The following is a 27870-nucleotide window of genomic DNA, read 5'->3' as shown; positions in this document are numbered from 1 at the left end:
GTACTTTCAGGGTCAAAATCCATTTAACTTAGTAGGTACTCAAGGATCCAAACTGTTGAATAGATCTTTTTTGAAGTTAGAAAGGTAAGCAATTTTACCGGAGGGAAAAAAAAAGTACAGTGAGCATTAACCAAGAAATCCTTTCTGACCAAAGTGTAGTCTCGGTTCATTTGCAAATACACGTTACGTGTGGATGGGCTTCTGGTCAATTTTGTAGACTGAGCCAACATGCAAGATTCTTCCTCTCACCTCAAAGACATAAAAGTACTGGATAAAATGTTAACAAAAAGTCATTTTAAATAATAGCAGAATGAAACCAAGAAAATGAAATCCTGAGTTACCAAAAATGAAGAATGAACTCAAAGTCGGATTGGTGAAAGGGACCATACAGGCATGGGGACCAGGGATGGGCTCTCAGATCCAGAGGCTGGAGCTCTAAAGCCTGAAGAGCAGAGAGACAGGTGATAGACTCTGTGTGCCCGAGAGCTGGAGCTAACCCCTCTGAGTAAAGCTGAGCTCTTCGAGGAATCTTGTGTAGTGAATTGAGGACAGGGAAAGTATCTGCCCGCTGACCCAGGATGGCCTCTCCCAAACTGTGGGAATTTATTTTGGTGCTAATAATACCTCACATCTGCATTAGGGGCTTTATACTTTTAAAACTACTTTTTTGATCTTTATTCCATTTTGGTTATCAAAACTGTTGGGTGGCAGGACAGTTGTGTTTCTACTTCATAGATGAGAATATTAAGGGTCAGAGTAGTTATGTAACTTAATGTTGGAGAATTATATCCTAGGACTATGTTGTATCAAATGATGAAAGCAATATTGCCTGATTATAAAAGAAAGAAGGGAGCAAACAATCATGTAAGTGTTTAAGAGCAAAAGCCCCTTCCCTCTGAATAACCTGTTACCCCCAAAACTTCAGCAGTAACAGCTGTGAATTTAGTGTTGGTCCTTTTATACATTTTTTCTGTATATTATACATAGAGTCACACATGCATATGAAATTGTATTATAAACATATTACAGAATTACGTTATAAACGCTATTACATGTGTTTTTCCATTTAACAACACAGAGTGGGCACTTTTCCTTAGCATACCTCTACGGAAGCAGGGGGTTCTCAACAGTTGTGCAGGATTCCATTGAATAGTTGAATCATTTATTTGCCTGGTCCTCTACTGACAGGCATTTTATTTTCAGACTTCAGCTGTGACACATAGTATAGTCTGCAGAAATACTCCTTAAACCTTTGAAGATTATTATTATTATTATTATTATTTGATTATATTCATATTTTTAGTATTTCTGTAGTATAAATTTCTACAGGTGGAATTCTTGAGTCAGGAGGCATGTACATTTAACAGTTGGGTAGCTCATTCTAAATTGATCCCTTCTTCCCACGTTACACCAGCTGTCATGCTCTCTCTGTGACACCGTGTCTGGAGCCTGCTGTTTTGTTTTGCTTTGTTTTCACCAAAATTACTCTAACTTTAATTTTCTGGAGGAATTATTTCATCCTCATGAAGATTAAAAGAAATGTGCTACAGAGAATAAGGTTTTATGAATTTAGCCATGGCCACTGTTTGAGGCACTAGCTTGTTGCTTTTCTGCTATACTCAAGAGTCACAGCCGAGTACAAAGACTTTGGTCTAAGGAATTTGTTTACCACAGTTTATCTCTTGATATTTTTGTGCTAAATCTTAATTTGTAATCTACTTGTTATTTTACTTCTATAGTAGTTTTACTTTTTTTTCCAACATTTTCAGATCTGTTAGAACCCATACCATATCAAGATAGGAGGAAATAACTCATAAAAGCAAACAATGAAACGTAAAGAATTTTAAGTAACTAACATCAGAATTTGCAATTATTCTAGTAAAAACTAGCTTCCTCTTGGTTTAAGTTACAGTGTTAAGCCTTGCACAATTTTTCCCCCAGGGGAGAGTGGAGCTGGTAAGACTGAAGCCAGTAAGTACATTATGCAGTACATCGCGGCCATCACCAACCCCAGTCAGAGAGCAGAGGTTGAAAGGTAAGGGCGGAATAAAAATGGGGAGACATGCTGATCGGAGCTTCATTTTCTTTCTTTTCTTTTTTTTAAACATTTATTTATTTTTGAGAGAGACAGAGACAGAGCACGAGTGGAGGAGGGGCAGAGAGAGAGGGAGACACAGAATCCAAAGCAGGCTCCAGGCTCTGAGCTGTCAGAGACCCTGATGCAGGGCTCGAACTTGTAAACCCTGAGATCATGACCTGAGCTAAAGTTGGATGCCTAACTGACTGAGCCACCCAGGAGCCCCATTTTTCTTTTCTTTTCTTTTCTTTTCTTTTCTTTTCTTTTCTTTTTTTTTTTTTTTTATGTTTATTTTTGAGAAAGAGTGCAAATGGGGAAAGGGCAGAGAGAGAGGGAGAGAGAGAATTCCGGTCAGGCTCCATGCTGTCAGCATAGAGTCCATGAACCCACGAACTGTGGGTTCGAACTCACGAACCGTGAGATCATGGCCTGAGCTGAAGTTGGACATTTAACCCACTGAGCCACCCAAGCGCCCCAAGGAGACATTTTTCTTAATTGTGACACATCCCACTTATCATTCGGACTTTGCAATCTCCTATAACAAGGATAAGAATGTAAGTTATCTTAATTTCCGTGGCAGCTCAGGAGAATGACTGGCTGAGAACTAACTTCATTTTGTTTTTAAACTCAGTTGGTATAGTAGAGTAAGGCATTTGTAGATTTACTAGTCTTTCATGAGCATATCTCACCAGAGTTTTAAAGATAATTGCCTTGGGGCTCCTGGGTAGCTCAGTTGGTCATGATCTCAACATTTGTGAGTTCAAACCCCACATTGGGCTCTGTACGGTCAGCAGAGCCTGCTTTGGATCCTCTGCCTCTAACAAACACAAAGATAGTTGCCTTTGTTTACCATAAGCGTGGAATCGCCCCTCCCCACATTTTAAACGTATACTTCTGTGTGTTGTGGTGTGTGTGTGTGTGTGTATAGAGAGAGAGAGAGGAGGTTGTGGGGTCACTTAAGGCGGTAGTGGGTTGGCTGCATTCGGTTATTTCAGCGGCCACAGTTATTTCTATAGCAGGCATGCTTGTGTGCCGGTACAAGAGGAATTCTGTCAGTGAAATAAAAACAAAGACTTAAGGTCTAGCATGAAGTTAAAAAGTATCCACTGGGAGACACTGCTCCCTAGAAAGTTAGCATTCATTGAATAAAGAATGAATTAAGTAACTGATACAATGGAGAGATTTCATTCAAACAAAATGAGCGATTTCTAAACTAATAAAGACTGTCTTTATAATGTATAACTAAATGCAATAAATTTCAGTGTTTTAGGCTTTACAAACAAGTACTTTTAAAAATTGTATCATTTTCTGTGTCACCCATTCTTTCTCTTGAGAACATATCTTTTTTTAAAGATTTTTCTTTATACAAATAAAACATGTTCACTTAAACTAAAAATTATAGTCTTTTGTCCCAGGTGGAAGGTCCCTGAAATCCCACTCTGTAAACTCCTCCCCTGTCAACCTAGGAAACTATAGTGAAGTGTACTCTTCCCTCCAGCCTTTAAGCATCGACTAACGTATGTGCATATACACATACACTCACGCATACACACGCACAGTCCCTGCCACACATATTATTTTGCAACTTAATTTCTCCTTCATTAACATGTTCTGTGGACATCTGTCTCCATCAGTTCACACTGTAGTACGAAAACAGTTACTTTTACCCGACCCTGTTGGTGGGCAGTTAGGGTTGACCGGTTTGTTTTACTGTCGCTAATAACGCTGCTGTCAGCATCTTCGTATGAACCTTTGGATGTGCTTTAACAAAATCTAGTTTTCTAAAAGGCTCGGCCTGGAAAACTCTCTATAAGGACTCTCATTTATCTGTGTTCAAGAGTGAAGAATATGTTGCTCAAGTCCAACTGCGTCTTGGAAGCTTTTGGAAATGCCAAAACCAACCGTAACGACAACTCAAGCAGGTTTGGAAAATACATGGATATCAACTTTGATTTCAAGGGGGATCCTATTGGTGGACATATCAATAACTACTTATTGGAGAAGGTAAAATGTGTTTAACGTCTGAGGGTAATGTTTTCGGGTGCTGAATTTTGTTTAAACCTAATAGTGCTTATAGAATTTCTAGAATGACTTCAAAGTAGCTTTTAATCCTACTCTGCCTCCCTTCGTGCTTCTCAGTCAGCTTTCATGACAAGATATTCTCCTTTTGTGTTCTTATTAGTTCTTAGGATATCAGGTTGGGAAAGGCTCGAGCTTTGTAGATAAGGATTTAGGGGTGTTTGTGGTGGGGGCGGGAGTGGCATTCGAGTATGTGCCACCCTCCGGGTGAGGTCTGGCCAAAGACCAAGCCAGGACTAATCATTTCCACTCTGGTGACACAACCATCTCCCATGTGTCATCTTATTGTTTTCCTTAGTGCACCACAGGACAGCTTAGTGGGTCCAGTTTCTGAAATTACACTCTTCTCACAGAATCATGCCCGTACAACAATCTTTTATAACTGAGATATGATTGACCTTTCACATTGTGTATGTTTAAGGTATACAACATATTGATTTGATATTCCCATCTATATTAATTTGAATCTCATTTTCTTCTGGTTTCTATTCGTAGCATCCTTTATGGCAGTGTAATGCAGTATAATCAAATTTTTAAGTTTATTTATTTATTTTGAAAGATACAGCATGGGGGGGGGGGGCGGTGGCAAAGAGAGAGGAAGAGAGAGAATCCCAAGCAGGCTCCACACTCAGCATGAAGCCCGACCCGAGACTCAGTTCCACGAGTGTGAGATCACAACCTGAGCCAAAATCAAGAGTCAGACATTCAGCCAACTGAGCCACCTAGGTGCCCCAGTATAATCTATTTTTTTTGTTAAGTTGAAGTCAGACTGGTAAGGAAATAAGTGTTTTTGTCAGTGTCAGTTACAAAAGGACTGGAAATCCCAGGTATTATCAGTCTTTTTCCAAAATGTTTTAGGGCTTCACTTTATGTACCTAGTCAATCAAAACGACCCCTTTGAATGAACATACATTTTGAGCCCTCTCAGAGCAGCCTTTTGGGAGCCATCTAAGGCAGGGGCCTTTACAGACTGATCTTGCTCAACTGATTTTCCTACAGGATATAAGGCATTGCTCTGAAATGCCTGCCAGACCCTGGGGGAAGGCAGTGTTGTGAATATTACTCCCTAAACATTCCTTCCTGTTTTCCCACTTCCAATCCTCCTTCCCCCAAAAATTCCATCTTTAGGCTCCAGGTTAAAAAAAAAAAAAAGTTTCATTTTCAGAAAGTTTAGGGAACTCTGTTTTAAGCAGTAAAAAGAATATTAAAAATTGCACAGAGGAGGCATAGTTTTAGGTGGGTAATCCATGGGGTCTGTTAGGACATTTAAATGCACTGTTGGTATACGATTTCCTGAGAATTGTGGCTTTTTGTTCTTGAGGTGCGTTCTCAGATTAACAATTTCATGTGGTGTTTTTTAGTCTCGAGTGATTGTGCAACAGCCAGGAGAAAGAAGCTTTCATTCTTTCTATCAGGTTAGTATTTGCTGTTGTGCAGGTAATCGATCATTTGCCCAGTTGTACCAAGGATGAATATTCTATATCCGGGCTCTGCCCTGTCCTGGGCCTCCATTGCCTCCGTTGGCCCACAACACATTACACATGTGCACACGTGCACCCCACCCCCCCCCCAACGCATATGCTGCTTCTGAGATGTGATGAGCGTGATTGTTATAAAGAACTAGTCACATGACTGACTACCTTGGTTGAGCATCACATTTCTTTGCAATGTAGAGAATAGTTTAATATCTATAAAGGCTTTTGAAGTGGTAAGTTCCGAATATGTTAAATTAATTGTGTTTTATTTTTGATAGAAGCTGTTGTTCCCATATTTGGGAGCCCCACGGATAGCAATACAACTTCAGTTTTATTTTGCTCATGGAGGCTATAAAGCAAGATGATTACTTAAAATGATTATGAACACAAGGGAGGATTGTCTTCTTTATCCCATCAAAGCTGTGGTTGCTTAGGAAAAAAATCTAATACGTCTTTTGAGAATGCTTTTAGGGTTTAAGGCAAGATCTTTTAAAATAGCCTTTCTGTTAGCAAGTCTTCATGTTCAGAGAACAAGTATGATACATTATTACAATTTTTAAAGCCAAAAGTAATATAAACCAGTGCTAATAAATAAAGCGGGTGATCCAATGAAGCAGTGCTGTTTGGGATTTGTACAAAGAGAAACTATAAATCAGTAAGATTGATTTCCCTGTGGAAACTGTCTCTGCAGGTAATTGAGCGGTGACAGTTGAAGTTGAATACAATTCAGCGGAGTTCAGTTTCTTCTAGGGAACTGCTTTAAGGGTGCTCGTTCGTATGTACAAATTCTGGTGTATTTAGTTTAAAAGATCACTTTTCAAAATCTGATAATTATACCTTTTAAGTAAAACAAAGCATACAGTGTAGTGTAGAGAGTTTAAACATGCTGCCTTCCAAAGGCATGTTCTATATAGAAAAGCTACCCGTATTGTGCTTGTGTTTTTGTTGACGATTCACCATGTTTTCATTCAACTATTTTTCTAACAAATGTAGAAAAGTTCTTTTTATTTCTAGAACCCATAACTTCTCCCCAGTATTTTTCCCACTGGATGAAAGTGTTAAAATTGGTCTTTGTTCAACACTGCAGCCATGGTTATTTATCCGGTGGTGCTCCTGCCTTGGATACAGAGATTGATGAGGAGAGGCTGTGTGTTTCCAGTGTGGTTCAGCATGTGACTCTCTGCTGATGCCTCTTACTTCTGTGGCAATATTGACTTTTTCTGAATTCTGAAACGCAACCCGATCCTGTCTAGATAATGAGGCTGTTTAGCAAGTGTCCATCACAACCCACAGGCACCTGTTTGACAAATGACCATAGCAAAAACAAGATTACCATTGTCAGAATGTTTGCTGTAATTGGTTGTGTATGTATCTTACCAATTTATTTCTAATTAAATATTTTTTCAGCTACTCCAAGGAGGTTCAGATCAGATACTACGCTCTCTACATCTCCAGAAATCCCTGTCATCTTACAACTATATCCGCGTAGGAGCTCAGTTAAAGGTAAGGGCTTCTTCTCTGAGTTGTAGAATCAAAGAATCAGAGGGGACATTAAGTAAAAGTCTAGTCCAGCCTGATGCCTTTAAGCAAATGAGTGACTCTTTTCTTCTTCTGGTTTTTAAATTCTCGCGGACAGAGATTCACTACATTGTTGGTCAGCAACTTCACTCAACAACCATTTCTGTATTTCATCACCATCTGATGGGAAAGAAGTTTCTGTCTTGTGATCTTGTATTTTCTTTGAACTTTTAACCCTATTCCTTTTGACACTATAAAAAGATTGATAGGACAAGGAAATCCACCTCAAAAGAAGATACCGTATGATTTGGCCACAGGCGAGTTGGGAAGACAGAAGGAACGTTAAAAGCACTTTGGTTGAAAATGAGAATCAAAGATCTCCATTCACTATTATTTCAAGTATTGACTTTAACGTATACATAGTTTTGTGAGCCCTGGAACGTTTCTATTCAGCCTCCAAAATTTTCCACTTTTTTCCTCTTCATTTGCATGCGGGTCCTTTGCACTCACATATCAGATGCTTTTCTCCTTTTTTATTTCTAATTAGTTTCCTGCCGGTCACTTTACAACTAATCCTAATAACATAGTGGTTTGTTGATGGTGGGTTATAAAATGGTAATTACAATATTATCCTGTTTTGTTAGGGGAAAGGTGTATAAATACATAAAGTAAGCTATGGAGGGAAATAGACCAAGGTTTTAATTACTGATTCAGGTTGGATGAGGTTACAGGTACATGTTCTTGTACTCTTTCATATCTTAAATTTCTTCTATAATAAAAAATACATTGCTTTTGTAGTCAGAGGAAAAATAAAAGAATTTATGAAAGTAAAGGATCCAAGGTGTGGGAGGTGTTTGGTTTTGTTTTTTTTTTTTCTTATTATTATTCATCTGAAGCAAATTATACCTGCATTGCTGATTTAGCCATATTTTTATTGCCATGCATGGAAAGAAATGATATTTAGGCTTTCACGATTAATTTTCCATTGTTTGACATTCAAGTTGCCTAGTTGTTTTGTTTTGTTTGCTTTTACAGTCATCTCAGAGCAGGATGTTTGGGTGAAAGTTAATTGAAAACAAGACAATAGAGGGCAACATTCGAGCTTTGAGCTTTCTGAGAGTAGGTGAGCGGCCCTCAAAGACCAGAAGGGGATTATGAAACCGGCACTTAAAAAGCCCATGACCAGAGGGGCTCCTGGGGTTTCAGTCGATTACACGTCCAACTCTTGGTTTCAGCTCAGGTCATGGTCTCGTGGTTCCTGAGTTTGAGCCCCGTATGGGGCTCTGTGCTGACAGCTCAGAGCCTGCTTGGGATTCTCTCTCTGCCCCTCCCCCACTTGTGCTCTTTCTTTCTCAAAATAAATAAACATTAAAAAAAGGAAAAAGCCAGTGACCAGAAATGTTCCTCTTTAATCAAATTGTCTTATTGACCAAATTACTTTGGACCCGGTCATGTGGCACCCCCACAGAAAGCCTTTGCTCTAAGCTAAATGTAGCTTGGGTTCCCTTTTCCAAGAGTTTCCCACTCCTCTTTTCTCTGCCTTCCTTTTTCATCCTAACAGAAACAAAAACATAATGTGTGATCATAGTCAAACCTAAAACACGAAGCACCAGCAGAAAATAAAAATAAATAATAACTAAACTAAATAATAACTAAAGCTTACCATCCAGAGATAGTTATTGATAATGGTTTATGTATATTCTTTTCCTTTCTTTTCTCTTCTTTTTCTAAAGATTTTATTTTTAAGTAATCCTTACATCCAACATGGGCTTGAAATCATCACCCCGAGAACAAGAGTCACATGCTTCACTGACCCAGCCACCCGGGCACCCCTGTGTATATATATTTATGAATGGAATCATGCAATAAACTCTGATTAAATAAGCTTGCTTTTATTAAATCATAATCATTAATATCTTCCCATTAACAAATATAAGTTAATAGCATGATTTTAGTAACTATAAAGTATTATACTCTGTGTCACAATTTTACTTAACTACCCTAAAATATAGGAATCATGTATATTGAAGATACTTTGGGTTAAAGGGAAGATAAAACTCAATTAAAAGTCTCCAAAAACAATAAGGAACTTCATTATCTCACATAACAAGAAACCCTGAGATGTGACAGTTCCGGAGTTGGTTGGTTTGTTTTGGTTGTTTGTTTCTTCACCTTAAAACTCCCCCACTTCACTGGATTTGGTTTGTGTGCTTAGGCTGATCTTCCTCACGGTCCCAAAGTGGCAGCAGCAGTTCCAGGAGTCACAGGCAGAGGAAGCGTTCCTGGCTTATGTCCCGTTTTAGCTAGGGAAACCTCATGTCTTTCTTACTGACCAGAATAGCATCACAGGCCCATGGCTGAGCAGTCACCTGGTCAGAGGAATAGGATCACTGTGATTAGTTTACACCAGTGAAGATTTACCCCTGGAGGCTGGGGGAGCACCAGTCCTGAAGGACACGTGCACTTGGAGAGAGGTGAACAGACCAGGGTTCTAGCAGCCCACACTTCCCCAAGTAGGACATTTTTTCCCCCTAGTTTCTATGCAATTCCAGCACAGTTGCAGCTTCTAATAATACTAATATCTGATACTTGTCAAGGGCTTTTTATGTGCTAGCAACTAAGGAGGCATCTCACGTAATTCTCATTCGGTTCTCACGGCAACCCTGTGAGAAACGCGTTATTATGCCCATTTCACCCATGAGGAAATTGAGACTAGATGAAGTTGAGTATCTTGCCCAAGGTCAGAGAACCAGGAGGTGGAGGAACTTGCCTGGCTGCATCCTGGGTACTAGAGGAACATGTACTCAGAGACCCCTTCCCGTGTCCCTCCTCACGAGATGAGCATTAGGCCAGCTCCTTGATGTCCCAGCCAGAGGAGAAATTCACCCAGGAGAGGACCAGTCGGGCTCAGGCCCTCTGGAGCTGCTGCTTTGGGAAGACTTTGGAGATGGACAGCTGACCATCACTTCACTGTGAATTTCTGTAGACGTGTTTGTATTTCCAGCCTGATGGCTGCAGCTCCTCGAGGCTGGTGATTTGTCTTTGAACCCCTGTCTTACTCTGATTGGGCTGCTACAACAAAAGTGCCAAAAATTGGGTGGCTTTTATACAACTTTATTTCTCACTGTTCTAGAGGCTGGGAAGTCCAAGATAAAGGCACCTGCGGATTTGGTGAGGGCCTCCTTCCTGGTTTATAGATGGAGCCTTCTCTGTGTCCTCACAGGGCGGAAGGGATGAGGAATCTCTAAGGCCTCTTGTAATGGCACCGATCCCACTTCTTGAGGGCTTCAGCCTTGTTACCTAATTACCTCCCAAAGGTCCTACTTCCTAATTCCATCACCTTTGGGAGGGCGGGGGGGTCAGGATTTCAGCATAGGAAGTTTGGAGGGATACAAACATCCAGTCTATAGCAACCCCCAAATCAGGTAGATCTGATGCGCTGCATGCTTGTGAAAAAGTGGTTGTGATCCCAGAATATTCAATAGCCGGCTGAACGATTGAGGCAGGCCGGTTTGCTTTGGGGGGGCCTGCTTTTCCCCACCTGTGAAATAAAAAGCCTGACTGTTCAGGAGACAGAGTGTTATTCCCAGCCTGTACAAAAAGGCTAATTCTAGGGGGAAAAAGCCACCGGCAACAACAGCCAGATGTGTGTCTCAGAGGCTCCCACAGCTGGTATTTCCATTTGTGATTCCATGTCTCATGTTTTCTTCACTTGTGACCGAGTGGCAGTCAGCTTCTGTGAGGCAGCTCAGGACTTGCTCCCTCACTGAAGGTTCCAGACAAGTATGTGATGCTTATTTTGCCTGATGGTGGCCATCTCGCACACAGGTGGACATTGCATGTGCTGAGTGATGTTTCTGCCCCTGAAATAATTTTCATTTTCTTGAGGTACTTGGTGAATTGCTACAACAGCCTCAAGACCTTGGCTAAACTTGAACGTAGTCTCGTAATTGGTAGATGTTCATGTTCGTCTGAAATGTTGGTGACTTAAGTTCTCCGTTTTCATTCGCAGTCTTCCATCAACGATGCTGCAGAATTCAAAGTAGTAGCTGAAGCCATGAAAGTAATTGGCTTCAAACCTGAGGAGATTCAAACGGTGTATAAAATTTTGGCTGCTATTCTTCACCTGGTGAGTAGGGATGCCTTTCAGAATATGTTGCTTCCCTGTGGAGACAGGAGGCTTTTTCAGGAGACTTTGCATTTCCCCTGTAGCTTTCAAAAGTAATTTACATGAAGAAAATTTCTCTCCGTTTTGAAGAAATTGCTGTATCTGTGGTTCTCTCCATCATTTTATCACATTATGAAGGATTTTCTAAGCACTATAGGTTTTAAAACTTAGCTGTAGTTAGTTGTCTTACTGGTACATCAGATTTTCAAGCGTTTAATTCCGAGGATTCACGTATTCAGTAACCACGTGACTACCAGTGGTATAAGCTAAACACTTCTGAACAGAATAAATTTCTAAAAGCACTTGAGACATAGAATCATCAATTATCAGCACTGGAATTTTGACCATCTCACTTTTCATGTCGGGAAGTGAGCCCTAACAGGGTGGCATGACTGGGTCAAAGGCATAGCCAGGTCACGGTGGCCGACACTGCAGACCAGGTTGGCCAGCTCACGGGTCAGTCATTTTCTCCGATACCACGGCAAACTCAGAGGACACGGGGGTCTGCTTGTCAGATGTCTTTTGTTACCATTTGTGTAATTATAGATGTTGAAAACATAATGAACGTGGAACCTGAGAAAAAATGAGGGACAACATGAGTTCAAATCTGGAATAAAAGTCACCTTTTACTTTAACATGGCAAGATTTAACTTCTAGTGAAATGTGCGGGACCTATATAAAAAGTATTGTAGGGTAATATAACTGTTCTCTTAAAGAAATGTCCCTAACTAGGAAGACTTTAACATTATTAATCGTCCCATTCTTTCAGTCAGTTTATAAATAAGGTGCAACATTATCCTTCAGAAGCCAAACAGGAATTTCATTTTTAAGTTGACACAACGACTCTAGAATTTACCCGGAACAATGAACATGTAAGAAGATCAAATAAATGTACTAAAGAAGAGTAGTAGGGAAGGGGGGGGGGGGGGAGAGGGGACGTGACGAATTCTACCAGATTTAAAACGATAGTAAAAGTGACAGTGCTTTACAACTTGTTGCACAAATATATCATCAGATTAATCAACAGATTGGTTCATGTGCCGGACAGTTGGTAGGTGGTTAGTAAATATTTATTGCTTATTGAATAAATAAAATATAGACGGACTCACAAACCTGGAAGGGGGGGGAATTTAATATATACTACAGGTGACATTTTAAATCAGGAGAAAAAGTTTGACCGTTCAATAAATAATATTGGAGCAACTAACTAACCTTCTGAAAAAATAACGTTAAGATTCTTTGCACTACACAGCGACATAAATGCTAAGTGAGTTAGAAGCTTAACCGTAAGGGGGAAAACGGTGTATTAGAAGAAAATATTAAATATACATAAAATCTTTGGAGTGGGAATGGTCTAAGTATGACACAGAGTAAGGGAAACCGTAAAGCAAGAGATTCATAGATGTGACTACATAAAAATGTAAAACCTCTGTCCATCAGAAACAAACACTGCAGATGAAAAGATAGGTGGGTGTCTGGAGAAGAGAGATGGACAGTGCACTAGATTTTTAAATAAACGTGATGTGTGTAGGAAATCTGTGCTACAAACAAGGTCACGTTGAATTTTATCTTAAGTTGGCAAATATGTCCCGGATGTAATGTTTCAGAATCTGGCTGGAAATGGTGTGTCTTGTTTTTCTTCACCCTGCTTTAGGGAAATTTAAAATTCGTGGTGGACGGTGACACGCCTCTCATTGACAATGGCAAGGTTGTCTCTATCATAGCAGAATTGCTCTCCACCAAGACGGACATGGTTGAGAAAGCCCTTCTCTACCGGACGGTGGCCACAGGTCGCGACATCATCGACAAGCAGCACACGGAGCAAGAAGCTAGCTATGGAAGGGACGCCTTTGCCAAGGTGGGATTTTAACTGACACTCTCGCGGGCCTGGTGTCGACAGACCTTTACCAAGGCTGCAGCAGTGGCTTCTTTGTTACCTTCTTGGTCTCCTGTCTACCCACCCCTCTCGCTACTTCTGTGAGGATGTATCCAGACGTTCCTAGAAAGTGGGTTAAGGCTTTGAGAAACCATGATGTTTGGGGCCATCACAGTCTCCATAAAACCCCCTGACTGCGAGCGTCATTCTCAGGACACATTCTGAGGAAAGTGAAGCTCACTGACTGGGAAGCTAATGATGGGCCCTCTCCTCGTCCTGCATTTTGCTTTGCTCCGCCAGTGTTTGATGAAGACCACCTCAGGTTCCCCGATGGAGTTCTCATCCCTTGTCTTTAATGTGTCTGTGTGGTGATGGCACCATGATTTATTAGCCATCCTCCTCCTAAGTCATTCACCTTGTTTCCTTTTTCTGCCACGACAGATAATGCTGCCAGATCCGTGTGTGTGTATCCCTCCACACCAGCACTTTTATTTCCGTTGGACAGACTCCCAGGAAGGAGCTCACCAGAGCTCGGGACACACTGATTTTAAACTTTAAATTTACTGAGTTTATGGGTGGACGGTAATACTTGATTATTAACTTTAATTTTCATTGCTAGTGTATTTGAGCGTCTTGCCATATTTTTTTGTAAGGTATTTAAATCCACTCTGAGAATTTCCTGGTAATGTCGTTTGTACATTTTTCTTCAAGGCCGCTCTCATTTTATTGCCAGTTTGTAAGAGCTTGTAACTTTAACTCTGTATCTGTTATCTGCATGGCACATGTTTTGTGTCCCCAAGTTTACATTTCCTTGTTTTCTTGGTCTTTTTGCTGGTTGGTTAGGTTGCCGCATATTCTGTTTTTACCCATAGAAGTCTCAGGCTTGGTTTTTAGTCTCAAGAGGAATTTGGATTTATCCGAGTGCAGTGGAGAGTGGGAGATTCTAAGCAGAGGCAGTGACAGCAAGTCTGCATGTTTAAAACGATGCCTCTGGCTTGAGCATGGCGAATCTTATGGGGGCTGGGGGTGGCAGTGAGGAGACCGTTAGAGATAGTTCAGCATCCAGGAGAGAGACCATGGCACGTAGTGTAGAAATGGGGAAAAGAGGATGATTTGAGACAGACCATATTTGGGATGTGAGATCCATAGTCCCTGTTTGTCTGGGGAATGATAAAATCAAGGGTTATTCCTAATGTAGTCTGGCTTCAGCCTACGTCTCCTGCTTCCTTCCACACCACACTCCAGCCTCCTTTCTTCATTCCAGTGCTCAGGAATTGCAGCTTGTCGTTATCCCTTTCTCCTTCCAGCTGTAGGGCCTCGGCACATGCTGTTGCCTCTGCTTGGATTGCTTTTCTCTCCCCCTCTTTCCCGGCCAACTCTTACTCATCCTTCTGGTCTCAGCCCACTTTCTCAGAGAAGCTTTCCCTGGCCTCTGAACTCCAAACAGGTTAAATTATCCTCAGATCCCACGCAACTCACCTTGAGAGAGAGAGAGAGAGAGGGAAATTCTTTCCTTCATTCTACTCCCTATGCTCCTTGGAGACTGAGACTGTGTTTATGTTTGTTTAGTACTGTGTCTCCAACAACCTGCATATAGTAAGTACTCAGCAAATATCTGTTGAATGGATGAATGACTAAATTCCTAAATTTCTGGTGTCATTTGTTCTTGGTTAGAAGTAGAGTATGAACAGTTGTCGGAGATGGGAAGATCAGGAGCCTAGCGGTACGTGTGTCTGTGACGGCCACGAGACCTCTAGGCATGTTGTCAGGTAGGCTGGCAAACACAGGAATCTGGCGCTTGGAGGAGAGATCTGCGTTGGGGGAATATTACTATTACATATCGCTATTATTATGTTACTACTGTGTAATATCTAAGGAGATGACTCAGGAGGTGTTAAGAGAGTGAAGAGGACTGAGGCCAGTTAGGGGAGACCCTATCAGAGGTCACCAAGAAGGAGCAGCCAGTGAAATGAAAGGAAAATTAAGGTAGTGACATATCACGAATCCCAGAGAGGAGAGTGTTTCCAGAAAAGGGTGGGAAACCAGGTGGAGTGAGACTGAGCGTCTGACTAAGATGTCCATATAGAAGCACAAGAAAGTGCCTACACTGAGGTGCTTGGGGTCCTTGATGAACCATTTCAGGGGAGCGGTGGGAGGTAAGCAGAGCCTAGAGTGGATCAAAGAGTAAAGGGGAGGCAAAAACTGGAGGCAGTTTGTGTAGATGAGTGCAGGTGGAGACAGAGTAGCTGGAGGGAGCTGTTGACGATGAGTGTGGTCAAGATGTGGCACCGCAGAGCGTGTTTGTATCAGCACGTGCATGTGTGTGAGTGTGTGGTGCGTCTGTCCACGGGTGTCTTTGTGTGAGTGTCCTTGGGTATTGGATATGTGTTTCATTCTCAAGGACTTCAAACTGTGGTCTTTGGTCCAGATCTTTACGTAGCATTATAAATCAGTGTTTATATTTTTAGAATCCATAGGGCTCTACTGGGACATAGATATTAACTCATTGGTTTCCTGTGTTTTTGTTTGTTTGTTTGTTTGTTTTAATTTTAGAGAGAGAGCACACACGAGCAGGGGAGACAGGTAGAGGGAGAGAGAGATTCTTAAGCAGACTCCATTCTCAGTGTGGAGCCCAACACAGGGCTCGATCCCACGACCCTGGGATCATGATCTGAGCCAAAGTCAAGAGCTGGACGCTCAACCAGCTAAGCTGCCCAGGCACCCTGCTTCCCCACTTTTTAATACTGGATGAAACTCACAATAAAGCAATGGAACAAATTCTATAAGGGAGTCGGCCAATTATTGATGTAGCTGGGCACAGAGACACACATGGGGATGGTGTTGGAACGCCATAATGACTGATAGTAATCTTTAAAAAACCCAAACCATTTACTTGAGTGTTGCATACATCATGTCGTTTTTCTTATTTGGAAAAAATTTGTTTTAATGTTTTACTTATTTTTGAGAGAGATAGAAAGACAGAATGTGAGCAGGGAAGGAGCAGAGGGAGAGGGAGACACAGAATCCAAAGCCGGCTCCAGGCTCTGTCTGAGCTGTCAGCACAGAGCCTGATGCGGGGTTCCAACCCATGAACCAAAATAGCATGACCTGAGCCAATGTCGGACACTCACCCGACTGAGCCAGGTCAGTACCCCTTCATCATGTAGGGTTTTTTTTTAATTTTTTTTAATCTTTATTTATTTTTGAGAGGGAGACAGAGTGTGAGCAGGGGGGGAGCAGAGAGAGAGGGAGACACAGGATCCGAAGCAGGCTCCAGGCCCTGATCTGTCAGCACAGAGCCCAATGCGGGGCTCGAACTCACAAACCGTGAGATCATGACCTGAGCCCAAGTCGGACTCTCAACCGACTGAGCCACCCAGGTGCCCCCATCATGTAGTTTTTAAACAGGTGATGTGCATCTCTAATTTTTCTGCTTAGAGTAACAACAGCTACATTGAATGGTAAGGAGAAGGTGGATGGTAATGTAAAACTTACCGCAAATCTAAACAGAAGACTCAGTCCCATGTGGGGACTGAGAATTAATGATGTCGTTTTCCTCACAGGCAATATACGAACGCCTTTTCTGTTGGATTGTTACTCGCATCAATGACATTATTGAGGTTAAGAACTATGACACCACAGTCCATGGGAAGAACACTGTCATCGGTGTCTTGGACATCTATGGCTTTGAAATCTTTGACAACAACAGGTAAACTGGACAAGGTACTTAAAACTCTGTTGTTTATTTTATAATTCTTTGAACCTCATGGATTCCTTTTCCTACAGCTTTGAGCAGTTCTGCATCAATTACTGCAACGAGAAGCTGCAGCAGCTCTTTATCCAGCTGGTTCTGAAGCAAGAGCAGGAGGAGTACCAGCGGGAGGGGATCCCCTGGAAGCATGTGAGTGGGCTTCTCCGGGAAGCACCTTCATGTGCTTCATGTGTCAGCAACAATGTCAGATCTTACCATTTTAGGTGTTTTGTTTTAATCTTCTCGAGTATGTGCAACACGTAAACATTAGCTTCCCTTTTGGAGATAGGCGATTACAAGTCACGTTCAGGGTTGATAGGTGCGACTTCTCTAAGCTGCTGGCCTGCCTTGTTGGTGCCCAGAAATGCTGAGTTACCACCTTTGCACTTTCTAGCTGATGCCACATGGGTTTTCTGGTTTGTATCTGTCTAAGAGAGTTTAGTGTCATTTAGAAGTTACTCGGAGCAGTGACTTTTGCCTTAAATTGGCTGGACTTTGCTTCCAAATTTAGTTTGTCTTCTTGCCTTCCTCTTTCTCCTCTTATTTCTACTCTGTAATCTAAATGGCATTGTTATCTCCAGTTAATATGGTTTATATTCTCTGAAATCCATGCATGGAAACACCTGCATTCACATTTATTTCCATTGGCTTGCCTTCGTGTCACACCTTGTTATCACCTCATGGCCCTTTGTGAACGTTGACAGTTGTTACAGTCAAACAGTTGCAGTGAGGTAGAACCAGTGAGCGGGATTGCCCCAGGACACAGGCCCCAGACGTCACAGCCAAAAAGCATGACTTACTTGGCTCTCTTGTTGCTTACCATTAGACCCCCTGCTTAAGACAGGATGAAACCTACTAAACTTTTCTTTTAAATTTGTATTTTTAAACAGTCTTGAGAACAGACTTGAAAAAAAATGCAAAAACTTTTGAGTTTCCACGTCTCTGTGTTTATAAAACTGTGTTTGTCCTCTTGCCAAATAGAACAGTGTTTTTTAAGTATCCAATGTAATAGTAAAAAGCTATTTGAGGTGTTGTATGTAAATTACTTTTATATTTCTTACCACCTTCCTACTTTCTGTCTCCTCCCATTCAGAAAGGGAGACAGTGGTATAATTAATAGCTGTCCTGCCTCAAATTTCATATTCACCTTCCATCATGTGTTAAACATCAGAATACCATAAACAAATTTTGTTCAAGTATGTTAGTGTAATTTTACCAATTTACAAATGAACCAAAAGGTGTATTATTACTTTATAATAGGATCACCTACAATTTTGATTTACACCGTGAACTCTCGTAGCACATTGGAGATGGAATTCAATTAAGTTTAGAAGCAGCTTTCTTTGAACAGATCTGGTGTACAATTTAATACACAGTATAACTGAAGCTTAGATTTTTATAGCAAATTTAATCATGAAACTTATGATTCAGATGTGATTCAGAGATACTGGCCAAAAATACCCTTTAATAATTGGGGTATCCAATTCCACAGGCATAGCTGATAAGGAGAAAAGTCAGCAGTTCTAGTAGGCTATTCCAAACATCTGAAAAAGGAGCAGAAGCCCTAAAAATGCAAAAATCCTTAGCAAAATAAACCAGGAAATAAATGTCCTAGAGGGGGCAAAAAGCTAGATCCAAGGTAATTGTTACTGTACTAACTACATGCCAGGTCTCCCCAAATTAAAATCTCTATTCTGGGTAATTATTTCCTTTAAAAACTCAATTTCTGAACATAGTGATTGATTTTGTTTAATGTTTTTTTATTATGGAAGATTTCAAATACACATAAGAGCAGAGATCGTAGTATAATAAACTCCATGGACCCGTCACCCACCGTAACAGTTACAGTGGGTTGCCAGTCTTGGGTCGATCTGTACCCACCCACACACCCCCAGATTATTTTGAAGCAGATCTCAGACATCATATTATTTCATCTGTAAATATTCCAGTGTGCTTCTCTGAAAGGTAAAGCCTTTTACATTGTGTGGTATTTTACAAATACCATAACCATGATACCATTATCAAAGTAAAAAAAAATGTAATGGTCATTCCTTATTATCCTCAAATATCCACGCAGTGTTCACATTTCCTCAGTTGTTTTACAGGTTTGTTTTTACAGTTTGAATCTGGATCCAGGTAAGGTTCTTACATTGTGGTCAGTTGGTAGGACTCTCGCATACGTATAGATTTCCTGCTCCATCTCTTGTTTCCCTGCAATCTTCCAACGAAGAGAACGAGTCGTTTGTTCTGTGGACCTGCCCACAGTCTGGATCCTGCTCGTTGCATTCCCTTGGTGTCATCTGATATATGTCCCTGATCCGCGTATGTCCTTGGTTGTTAGATCTGGAGTCTTGTGTGGTCTCAGAATCAGTGTTTTTCTGCCAGTCTGTTTCAGAGGTGATATATGTGGATTCCCATCAGAAGGTCCCTAATGCTTGACTCACTTTTACAGGCTTTTGGTGCTGTAGTTTATGTCATTTTTGACTGTTGACAACTTGACTGTTAGGCACAAAGCTGCCCTATTTGGGGTGGCAATGGGAGACCTCTGTGCCCCTGAGCTACTCGTCACATCTCTTCTTGCCCCCTGGAACCCCCAAGAAGCCTCCTGGTAATCAAGGTTGCTGGAAGAACCGGGTTTGGAAGCCCCACTTTAAGCACTGAAGTAACATTAAAGTTACAAACTAAAAGTTTCTGAACTTCTCAGCAAAGACTAGTCGCTTTAGTTTTACAATTGGAACTTTAGAGGACTTAATTATTTTGTCCCTGGGACAGAAGACTTAGTCTTTAATTCTATACTCCCAAAGTCTAAGACTTCAGCTAATAATTAGTATAGAGTTACTGCTTTTTGAGAATAGTAAGGATATTTTTTTGAAAGATGGAAATAACTTTTTCTCCCTAATTAGGAAACGTAATACATGTCCACAGTAAAAGTAAATATTTAGGCCAGGGTTTCCCCACCTCTGCATCATTGACATTTGGACCAGATGAGTCTTTGTTATGGGGCTGTCTTGTGCATCGTGACGCCTAGTGGCCTCTTCCCATGGCACATGTGGTCATGACCACCAGAAATGTCCCCCAACAGTGCCACATGTCCCTGGGGGGAAAAAGTCATCCTCTTGAGACTCACTGATTTAGCAAACTAGCAAAAGTATAAAAAAGGAAGTAGAAGCCACCCAGTCTGCAGACGTTCAGTCCATGGATACAGAAGAGAACTTGGAAGAGTAGGGGGAGAGCTGAAACCCACAGACAGATAACCGGCATGAGCGCCCGGAGCAGGAGTCCATATGAGACTGTAATAGTCCATTGTGAACGTATAGGTCTTATGGTAGGTGATGGAGACAACACTCGAGTTTAGGTACCTCCTGAATGAGGGGGACACAGGAACACACAGGACTAAAAGTGTGATAACAGACTGCCCACCTTCAAATGATGTACAGCTAGCCTGAGTTAGTCCGGCATTGAGTGTGGTGAGATTTGTGTTGTAGACCATCCAAATAAACAGATGTAGCAGAGGAATTTTGTGTAAACTCTGTGTCTATTGAAGTTGCTGAAAGGCAGATGTTATTTGGAACTTCTTCTTTTTTTAATGTTTATTTATTTATTTTTGAGGTGGGGAGGGCAGAGAGCAAGAGAGAGAGAATTCCAAGCAGACTCCACACTGTCAGTGCAGAGCCGGACATGGGGCTCTGTCTCACGAACCGTGAGATCATGACCTGCGCTGAAACCAAGAGTCAGACATTTAACTGACTGAGCTGCCCAGGTGCCCCTGAAAAGTTCATTCTTCTCTTTTGTGGAAACTTTCATCTCAGAATTAGATTTTTTTTTTTTTTGTATTTTTCCCAGAGAAATATCAAAACTCTGTTAGACCCATGAATGCTTTTTAACTTTGGGGAAGCTGGAGAAGATGCTCTTTTGAGTTTTAGTCATCTGGGGCCATACAACTAAAAATTCAAGTTGTGGTATGATACCTAAACCTCATGAAGTAACATATCGAATAACACTTTAAGGTTACTTGTCGGTCCTTAGTGGAGTGTGGCTCTTGTGGGTAATGGCACACAGATTGGGAGATTGAGGGTATGAAGGAGTAGGGTTAGGTATAGGATTCAAACAAAAGTTAGTGATGAGAGAAATATCACCAACTTTATCCTTTTTGCCTTGAGCTATACTCAGGTAACACAAAGTGTTCATGACAGAGTCAACAAAGAAGTTAAAAACTAAACCTGTGGTAGAACATGTGCTCATTTTAGCATCAGACCTCGTTAATGCTACTCACATACGTAACACCAAGGAAGCTTGACCTAAACTCCTGAAACCAGTGGAGGCATCGGTGTTTTGCCTGGCCCGCTCTCTGTTCCCTCTGGACCTGCTTCTGTGCTGTGTCCTGCAGATTGATTACTTCAACAATCAGATCATCGTGGACCTTGTGGAGCAGCAGCACAAGGGGATCATTGCTATCCTAGATGACGCCTGCATGAATGTCGGCAAGGTCACCGATGAAATGTTCCTCGAAGCACTTAACAGCAAATTGGGCAAACATGGTCATTTTTCCAGCCGAAAGGTAGTGTGCTTCATGAGAACTTCCTCTACTTTTGATGTGTAGGATTTTCCCCATTGCTGGACACAATTAAATGGTTTTAAATGTTGGGTTAAAAGAGGTCCACTCAACTAAGCAAGAAAGAGCATAAGCAATCATGAAGCAACTTACTACTGTAAGTAAATCCTGCCTGTCTGGTTTATGGGATGACAAGACTGATAAAAATCATAATATCCAGGAGAGGGAGCTCCAGACTATTCAATTTGCTAGAAATAGGAAAAATGAACATGATTTTAGAAAGCATGATGTCATTTATAACCAATAGGTACAGAGGCCTTGTTCATGTGCTAGAATTTTGTTCCTGCGTCGGATAATTCTGGCACCAAAAACAGCTTTTGTCCTTGACTTTTTACTGTCATCAGTTATAAAACGTAGTATGTGTCCTCTGCCATAGTTCTTCAGGCTATGTGACTTTCTTGAAATGAGGGGAATTCTAGCTGTAATTCTCGTTGTTACAAGGAATTCGTTCCCTTAAACGAATGGGCATCCTTTTAAACTCCCCATTTTTCACATTCTAAAAATGTCGCTAAACAGATGACATTTCTGTAAGGGGTGGTGGCGGTCGTGGTTATCAGACCTTTGTGCCGTGCCTCGCAGATACTATGTTTGTCCTGGGAGGGGCAGACCGTCATCCTGGTGGTCCCCGACACTCTACCAATACAGGCGTGTCTAGCAGCCATAGACTAAAGTAGAAACAGGCTCCGTGCACCATCACTTCCATAAAGAAAGGAGCAAACATTTCTGCTCCTCCATATTTCCATGTAAATCTTTGACACACTGCCATTTTTCTTTTTTTGCACAAATAAATCTATTTTCTGACTTTGTCCCCTTTGAAACTGTGTAATCAGAAGAGTAAGAATCCACAGTTAACTGGATAAAAGCACAAATCATCAAGAAATAGATTACTGACTGATATTTATGTTAGGCCAGTTTATTTCTAAAAGATTCTCCTTGGTCTGTTACTGAGGACTGACTTGGATCCCTCCTACAAGTCAGTCAGCTGTCAGATACTACAGTCTGACCTTTGACATGAGGGTTCTGGTCAGAACATTTCCCACATTTGATACAAGGACTTGCTGTTTCCAGGCGTAATCCTGGATGCTGGGGACAGAGCAGTGAGCCAAGTTAGAAGCAACCTACACTATTTAGAGCAATCCATTAAAAGATGGTATTATTACGTGGGCAGATGTCCTGTCTTAGAGAGCTGGGTTACCCACGTCCTTTATAATCCCAGCCCAGGTTTTGGAGACTCACCTACATCCTGCCTACCAGATGGTACCTAATCAGTGTTTGTAAAATTGAATTGAATTGGTCACGATTATACCAAATAGATCTTAGGGAATATTCAGTTTAAAACTAAAACATGCAAGGCTCCACTTCATTTAAATAAATTAACTATGAGTCTCATATGAGAAGTGACCTCATTTTGATTCACCTTGGCCATTTATACACCTGAATTAAATTTGTCCACCAAATATTTTGAAACATAATCTCATTCTTAAAGTAGCAACTGTACATAGTACTTTTAAGCAGTTGCCACCGATTTAATAAGAAATTGTGAAATGGTGATTTATCTGCAGAAATGGGAATTTTCTTTCTTTTTTTTCCTTTATTTTATTTTTTTAAAAGTTGTTTTTTTTTTTTTTTTTGAGAGAGAGAGAGAGATGGGGGGGAGGGGCAGAGAGAGGGAGAGAGAGAATCTCAAGCAGACTCCACAGCTGTCAGCACAGAGCCTGACGTGGGGCTTGAACTCAGGTACTGTGAGATAATGACCTGAGCTGAAACCAAGAGTCTGAGGCTTGACCTACTGAGTCACCCAGGCACCCCTTTTTTTTTCCTTTAAATGTGGAAACCCAGGTTTCTCTGACTCTCAAACCAGGTAGCTCCTTCCTCCAGGATTTGTCATCCCCCAGACAAGTCCTGAGATATTGGGACCTTTAAAGTGTCCCAATTAATTTCTGGGATTATTGCCCTAATGAGGGAAAGAAATGAAATAACCAAGCAGTCAGGATATTTTCATCACTATGAACCTTTCCTTTAAATAATGCTATACTGCTGTATGCTAAGCCAGGTATTATCATTTGCTATTGGTTACATGTTATCTTGCGTTATGGACGTGTTAAATAAGTTTCTGCCTTGTATTTATGGGGCTGAATTGTTTTTTAGACGTTAAAGTTATCATGGAGAGACACGTAAATGATCCAATAAACCATGAAATTACTATTTAAAGTATTGTGAGCGTACAAAGTTAAATGATAACATAACTTCTTTTCAGAAAGTAAAGAAAAATCTAAAATCTTCTGTGTTCAGATCGGTTGAGACTTTGCAGTATCCAAAGGTGAGAATACTCAGCGTAGGCATCTCCTGGGTCCTTTTCCATGAGGAGTTTTATAAATAAAAGGGTTTTGTAAAATGGTTAATGAGAGACAGAAGGAAAGAGGAATTCAATTTTTTGGAGATCCCTCTGTATGTTATGTATGTTATGTTGCTCTCTGTATCTCATTTCACCTTTAGAACAACTCTCTGATAGAAGTAATTATTAAAGTTGAAATGAAATTAAAAATTTATAAAGTATTAAGTTTAAAAAGTTAAGTTAAAAACAGAACCAAGATTTGGACCTCGGAAATCTGACTCTCATTTCCTGGAATTATTCACTTGTCTAACTAATAAACTAATTATTCCTTTACTAGTCCAGTTATCAATTTAGAAGCCACCATACTGAAACTTAAGTTTTTGTACGTAAGTGCACTCAGTGCTTTATGGATTCTTGGATGTCTGCTTTAGAACCTGTAGGATGTCAAGTGATCCTTCACAGGGCAGACAAAGAAGTCTGGGTGTTACTATAACAAGTAAAATTACAGAAAGCAATGGAGACCACCAGGCTATATAAAAACTGCCTGTCCAGAACGTATTCCTCTTCCATGAGAAAGAGCTGCAGGAGGCCGATCTTCTTTGAAATGATGGACCTGAATTGAGTCCCAGCTTAGCAAAAGACAAGTTAGCCAGGCCGTTGTGTACGTGGAGAGCACAGACATTACATCTGGTCCCAAGAATCATCAGAGCTACCACTTACAAGCCATGTGACTTGGGCCTTAGTACGTAAAAGAGAGCTCATAATACTTAACTTACTTTATCAGTTGTGAGGACTGACTGAGACATGTGCACTTAGCAGACAGCACGCCTTCAGTGTGGTGCTCCTTGAGTGGAGTGTGGAAGAGAAAGAGACTCTGGATAGGCTGGGCCGCACCCAGGCAGCAGCCAAGATTTTAGCACTTCTCTCCCAGGGACTTGGACTTCTTCCATTTTCCAGCTCTTCCCTCCCCTTGCCACTATCCTTCTCTGCATCCAGCTAATGGGAGGAGAAAAGGAAGTGCAGAAAGGATCACCCACTTCTTACCAGATTTGGCCTGACATAACCACACTTCCTTTCCACTCACCGTCCATTGTCCAGCACCTGGTCACTTGGCCATATCCAGCTGCAAGGGTGGCTGGGAAATGAAGTCCAGCTGTGTGGATTTCCGGTGTAAGCTCGAAGGTTTTGCCATATAAGCCTCACGCGGTGGGGCATTATCTCATTCATAATGGTATCATGATTTGTGACACTATCATCATCTTATATGAAATTGGAGTATATTTTTAGGAAAGCGAAAATAGCCGTTTTCAAAATAATCTCCTTATTGATTTTCTTAGCTCTGCGCCTCAGACAAAATCCTGGAGTTTGATCGAGACTTTCGAATTCGACATTACGCGGGTGATGTTGTGTGAGTATCTTACTTTGGTACCTAATGCGATGACTGGCATGCAACTTCATTTTAGAAAATATAACCAGAAAAAATAAAAACTGTTTTCCTATTTATTTGCGTTTTTCCACCATTTCATAGGCCAGTATATTTTCATCTCCTCACTTAAAAAAAAGGGCATAGCTTCATTCCTTCCTTGTTTTTCAACCATTTCTTGAACCCACACTATGGCGGCCATGCACATAGTGTGGCCACTATGGCATAGATGCCACTCACATTAGCTGATGGATAAATAAATCGTGGAAGAATGTTAAGAACATATAGAAAGATGGGTAAGATGGGTCTTTTTCTGGAGAAGCTAACAGTTCAGTGGTGGGTGTAGCAGATAAATAAGTCACTCTAACGAAGAATGAGAAGGGTCAAACTAGAGATGTGCAAGGCATTATGGAAACATTGAAGAGAAGTCATTAGCCCAGGGCAAGGAGTATAGAGGGGTTTTGGGGGAGGAAGTGCTATCCAAGCTGAGTCCTAAAAGTGAGAGGCTTAGGGGAAAGAGGAAGGGAGGAGGGAGGAGGAGGGAGGAGGGAGGGCATTCCAGAGCCGAGAGCCACCACTGTGTGTGAAGAACTATAAGCAGTTGGGTAACTACAGGAAAATTAGTTTTGCCATATTACTTTTCAAGTGTTAATTGAAAAAGTAAAATTCTCATAAGCCAATTTTTCTGGTCACAATGTAAGAAAAGTAGACATTGATAAGAAAATATGACTAAAAATATAACCACCTTAGCATTTGCGTTCCCTGGGGCTACTATAACAAACAAGTGGGTTAACAAGAGAGAAATCCATTCTTATTCCGAAGGCCAGAAGTCGAACTCCAGGTGTCCACAGGGCCACATGCCAGGGGTTCTGGGGGAGGATTGTTCCTCGCCTCTGCCAGCTTCTAGTAGCTTGTGGCTACATGTCTCCAATCTCTGCCTCTGTGGTCACAATGCTGCCTTCTCTTCAGTGTGTCTGTGTTAAATCTCCCTCGGCCTCTATCTTAAAACTACAATTGTGATGGCATTTAGGGCCCACCTGGGTAATACGGGATACACTTCTCCTCTCAAGATCCTTAGCATCATCACACCTTTTGTTGTGTAAGGTCACATTCACAGAATCCAGGGAATTTGACAAAGATGTCTTTGGGGGGCGGTGGGGGGGGGGGGGTTGCAGTTCTTCAGCCTACTACACTTAGGATGCTTTGTCCACTGAACACTGCCTCTTATCTTATTATTGTTTAAAGTTTCCTCTTTTCCTTTGTCCTTCTTTTATACGTTAGGAGTTCTATTCATCAAACTCATTACAGGAAGAGATTACACAACAACAGAAAGGCAAATGATCATCTCTACAAATGCCGAAAAGACATTTGAAGGGATTTTAATAGCTGTTCCTGATTTAAATTAAAACTGAATCATAAAATAATATGGCTCAAGATTATCACCCCATCTGTCAAACTAGCCATTAGTGCTGGAATAGCACCATATTCTACTTTTTCTGGTCCTGTTCCCAGGTTCCAGAATACTAAGAGGGAGGATCCAGCGTGATGCAGACATCTCCCGCTGAAAATGCAGGCCTCACTTACAGGACACTTTCATACAGTTCAGAAGCATAAAAGCAGAGCTGGTCAGAGGCCATAGAGACCAGCTAGCCCGTCCCCTTTGTTTTACAGATTAAAAGACTTATGTAAAGTCTTGACTTATGTAAAGTCTTTACTTATGTAAATTTTTACCCAAGGTCACACTGCAAGTTTCTGGAATAGCTGAGACTGTAGCTAGGTTTCCAGACTCCTAGTCCTGGATGCTAGCTGACCCTTTTGAGGGATATCCAATGCCTCAGCCCTTCAGTCCCTTTCTAGATTCTTAGTGGATATCTCCTTTGTGCACAGTGTATTATAAGGTGTGGTCTCGGCTCACGAAGAGCTTCCCATGTAAGATGCATATGTACATATATGGTTGTGTGTGTGTTTATTTATACCCATAAATATGCATGTACATATATATCCACACATTTACATGCATACATCAGGACAATAAAAGATGGTCTAAAATAATCACCACATGACTAATAACAGTATTGTCAGAATTTAGAATAAGCACATGATGTAGTATTTCTGTGTGATAAACCCAGGAAGGCTGATGGTAGCTAGTCCATAGATTCTAGGAATTATTTTTAAAGGGAGAAGTGGGAAGGGTGCTAGAAATATTCAGGAAATAGTAACTAGGTCCTTTTAAGTGGACTGTATCCTTTTTGTAGCATAGAGAAGTAGAAATGTCTGGAAAAGTAGATTGAGATCAAATCATAATGAGAACTTCAAGGCCAAAATAAGGACTATGAAGTTTGAATGTTACAGGTTAGACAATAGGTAAAGAGTCAGGTGGCTTCAAGGTTTCAGTCAAAAGTGACTTGAAGGTCTTAGGAAACAGATCTAGGATGCAGGAGGCAAGGAAGTTGTTTTGGACCTGGTGACCTCGAAGCTCCTGTGGGCTGTGCAGCCTGAAGGAATCTTCTTAGAGAATCAAATATGTGAGGTGAGAACATCAGTGAGGGGTCTGGG

The 27870-nt window shown here is 41.2% G+C and overlaps 1 protein-coding gene across 3 annotated transcripts in view; it reads left to right on the top strand.

The window, feature by feature from the left end:
* Nucleotides 1–27870, top strand: part of MYO1D (myosin ID) — a 362982-nt gene that overhangs the window by 101919 nt on the left and 233193 nt on the right. For all 3 annotated transcript variants that reach the window (XM_060647779.3, XM_078437479.2, XM_060647780.3), the window contains exons 3-12: nucleotides 1942–2035; nucleotides 3916–4081; nucleotides 5518–5571; nucleotides 7039–7134; nucleotides 11162–11278; nucleotides 12972–13175; nucleotides 16757–16902; nucleotides 16980–17094; nucleotides 21332–21502; nucleotides 25229–25299. In XM_060647779.3, coding sequence (XP_060503762.3) covers nucleotides 1942–2035; nucleotides 3916–4081; nucleotides 5518–5571; nucleotides 7039–7134; nucleotides 11162–11278; nucleotides 12972–13175; nucleotides 16757–16902; nucleotides 16980–17094; nucleotides 21332–21502; nucleotides 25229–25299 — 1234 coding nt within the window. The remainder of the gene's footprint in view (nucleotides 1–1941; nucleotides 2036–3915; nucleotides 4082–5517; nucleotides 5572–7038; nucleotides 7135–11161; nucleotides 11279–12971; nucleotides 13176–16756; nucleotides 16903–16979; nucleotides 17095–21331; nucleotides 21503–25228; nucleotides 25300–27870) is intronic.

Source organism: Panthera onca, chromosome E1, assembly GCF_046562875.1.
Source record: "Panthera onca isolate mPanOnc1 chromosome E1, mPanOnc1 haplotype 2, whole genome shotgun sequence".
Taxonomy (NCBI): Eukaryota; Metazoa; Chordata; class Mammalia; order Carnivora; family Felidae; genus Panthera; species Panthera onca.
This window is presented reverse-complemented; position numbering and strand designations above follow the sequence as displayed.